The following is a 2,837-nucleotide window of genomic DNA, read 5'->3' as shown; positions in this document are numbered from 1 at the left end:
GCATTGCTCAGCCACTGTGGCTCAGTTGTTGAGTGTTGACCTATGAACCAGGAGGTCATGGTTCAATTCCCAGGCAGGGCACATGCCTAGGTTGCAGGCTCAGTCCCCAGTAGGTGATGTGCAGGAGGCAGCTGATCAATGATTCTCTCGCATCATTGATGTTTCTATCTCTCGCCCACTCCCTTCCTCTCTGAAGTCAATAAAATATATATTTTTAAAAGGGAGGACCAAAGTTTGAGAAAACAATACACACAAAAAAGGAAAGAAAGAAAAAGAAAAGCATTGCCACCTCTTGAAGCTGTAAGTAGACTAGATTTTTGTAGGAATACCAGGAGTCCAGTTTTGGATATGTTAAGGTTGAGCTATCTATTAAACCTCCAAGTGGAAATGCAGAGCATGTGGTTAGATACACTCACCTGGGGTTCAGAAGAGTGGTCTTGACTGGAGATATATATTTGGCAGCTCTTGACCTACAAATAATGTTTAGAGTCTTGAATCTGGGTAAAATCATTCAGAGAATGCATTCTAATATTGAGGTTCAGGGAGGAGAAGAATTGAGCAAAAGAATATTTAAAAGGATTGAGAATTGAGGTAGGATGAAAACCAATAAAGTGTGGTATTCTGAAAATCAAGAAAAGAGAATATACCGTCCGGTATCATGGCAGACTCCAGCCCGGAGTCCGGCGCGAAGAGGCCGCAGTTCGGGAGCCGCTTGCTGAGCGACCCGGCGCGGGTCTTCCACCACAATGCCTGGGACAATGTGGAGTGGTCGGCAGAGCAGGCCGCGGCGGCGCAGAGGAAAGTCCAGGAGAACAGCACCCAGCGGGTTTGCCCCGAGAAGCAAGTTGATTATGAGACTAATGCCCACAAATATTGGAATGACTTCTACAAAATCCATGAAAATGGATTTTTCAAGGACAGGCATTGGCTTTTCACTGAATTCCCAGAGCTGGCACCTATTCAGAACCAAAATCACTTGATGGATTTGCTCTCAGAGAATAAGAGGAGCGAAGTGCCTGAATGTAGGAGCAATGCGGATGGACCCAGTTTAATAACAGAAGAACAGCACAGGTGCTCTTCAAACAGCCTTGGGCATAAAACACAGACTCTTCCTGTGGAAAAGAAGGTAACTCAGAAACTCAGTCACTTGGAAATCTCTGCTGATGAGTTTCCTGGATCCTCAGCCACCTACCGAATACTCGAGGTTGGTTGTGGTGTGGGAAACACAGTCTTTCCAATTTTACAAACCAACAATGACCCAAGACTCTTTGTTTACTGTTGTGATTTTTCTTCCACAGCTATACAACTGGTCAAGACAAATTCAGCATATGATGCAGCAAGGTGTTTTGCCTTTGTTCATGATTTGTGTGATGAAGATCAGCGTTACCCGATTCCCAGGGATAGTCTTGATATTATCATCCTCATATTTGTTCTTTCAGCGATTGTTCCAGACAAGTCAGTGTCTATCTGAAAATTTCTATGTGAGAGGTGATGGCACCAGAGTTTACTTCTTCACACAAGATGAACTGGACACACTTTTCACGACTGCTGGACTGGAAAAGGTTCAGAACCTGGTGGATCGCCGATTGCAAGTGAACCGAGGGAAACAGCTGACAATGTACCGAGTTTGGATTCAGTGCAAATATCGCAAACCTCTTCTGGCCAACACTGGCTCCTGACAGGATGGGGCTCCTTGGCTTTTTAACAGAATATTCACAACTGGTGTCTTGTTGATGTTGGACAGTGCAAGGAATCAAACAAACTTGAGCCTTGGACCTAGGAAAAAGTTACTTTTATCAAGATTCAAACAATCACGCTTTCTATTTGTGAAGCCCTTTAATATATACTTTCCTCCAGCTTGTTCTTACTTTGAGATCTCAAAAAATCTTTCTTGCCACTTTATAGTATCTTAATAACCGAAGTATTCATGGAAATTGGGAATTTTAAAGGCATCAAGAAATTATTTCCGTGTGCAAGTATCATGTATGATAAAGTGCCATTTGATTGTATGTTTCATTAAGTTATTTGAAATACAAATACCTGGTTCCAAGGTGTTTTAAGCACTTTTCCCTTCTCTGAATAACCTGTGTCCAAAAATTAAAAGGATCTTCATTTTTAGCAAAAAAAAAAAAAAAAAAAAAAAAAAAAAAAAAAAAAAAAAAAGAGAATATACCAAGAAGTGGGGATGAATCAATTTGTTAAATGCCAATGAGGGATCTAGTAAGAAGATGACTTACAAAGATTAGAAATGCGAAGAAGCAAAAAACACCCAACCGGAAAAGCAAAATGAAAAAAGAATCTGAAAATACGAAGATAGTGTAAGGAGCCTCTGGGACAGCTTCAAGTGTACAAATTATAGGGGTGCCAGAAGAAGAGAGAGAGCAAGATATTGAAAACCTATTTGAAGAAATAATGACAGAAAACTTCCCCTACCTGGTCAAAGAAATAGACTTACAAGTCCAGGAAGTGCAGAGAACCCCAAACAAAAGAAATCCAAAGAGGACCACACCAAGACACATCATAATTAAAATGCCAAGAACAAAAGACAAAGAGAGAATCCTAAAAGCAGCAAGAGAAAGTAAATCAATTACCTACAAGGGAGTACCCATACGACTGTCAGCTGATTTCTCAACAGAAACTTTGCAGGCAAGAAGGGAGTGGCAAGAAATATTCAAAGTGATGAATACCAAGAACCTACAACCAAGACTACTTTATCCAGCAAAGCTATCATTCAGAAGTGAAGGCCAGATAAAGAGCTTCACAGATAAGAAAAAGCTAAAGGAGTTCATCACCACCAAACCAGTATTATATGAAATGCTGAAAGGTATCCTTTAAGA

General features: G+C 40.9%; 1 protein-coding gene across 1 annotated transcript; it reads left to right on the top strand.

The window, feature by feature from the left end:
• The first annotated feature begins 658 nt into the window (after nucleotides 1–658).
• On the top strand, nucleotides 659–2,023 carry LOC118677404 (tRNA N(3)-methylcytidine methyltransferase METTL2A-like). Its single transcript, XM_036352517.1, is given in 2 exon segments — nucleotides 659–1,455; nucleotides 1,457–2,023. Coding segments are annotated over 2 exon segments (1,020 nt in total). The 3' UTR covers nucleotides 1,680–2,023.
• Nucleotides 2,024–2,837: the final 814 nt, after the last annotated feature.

This window comes from Myotis myotis, unplaced genomic scaffold (assembly GCF_014108235.1).
Source record: "Myotis myotis isolate mMyoMyo1 unplaced genomic scaffold, mMyoMyo1.p scaffold_m19_p_2, whole genome shotgun sequence".
Classification (NCBI taxonomy): domain Eukaryota; kingdom Metazoa; phylum Chordata; class Mammalia; order Chiroptera; family Vespertilionidae; genus Myotis; species Myotis myotis.
This window is presented reverse-complemented; position numbering and strand designations above follow the sequence as displayed.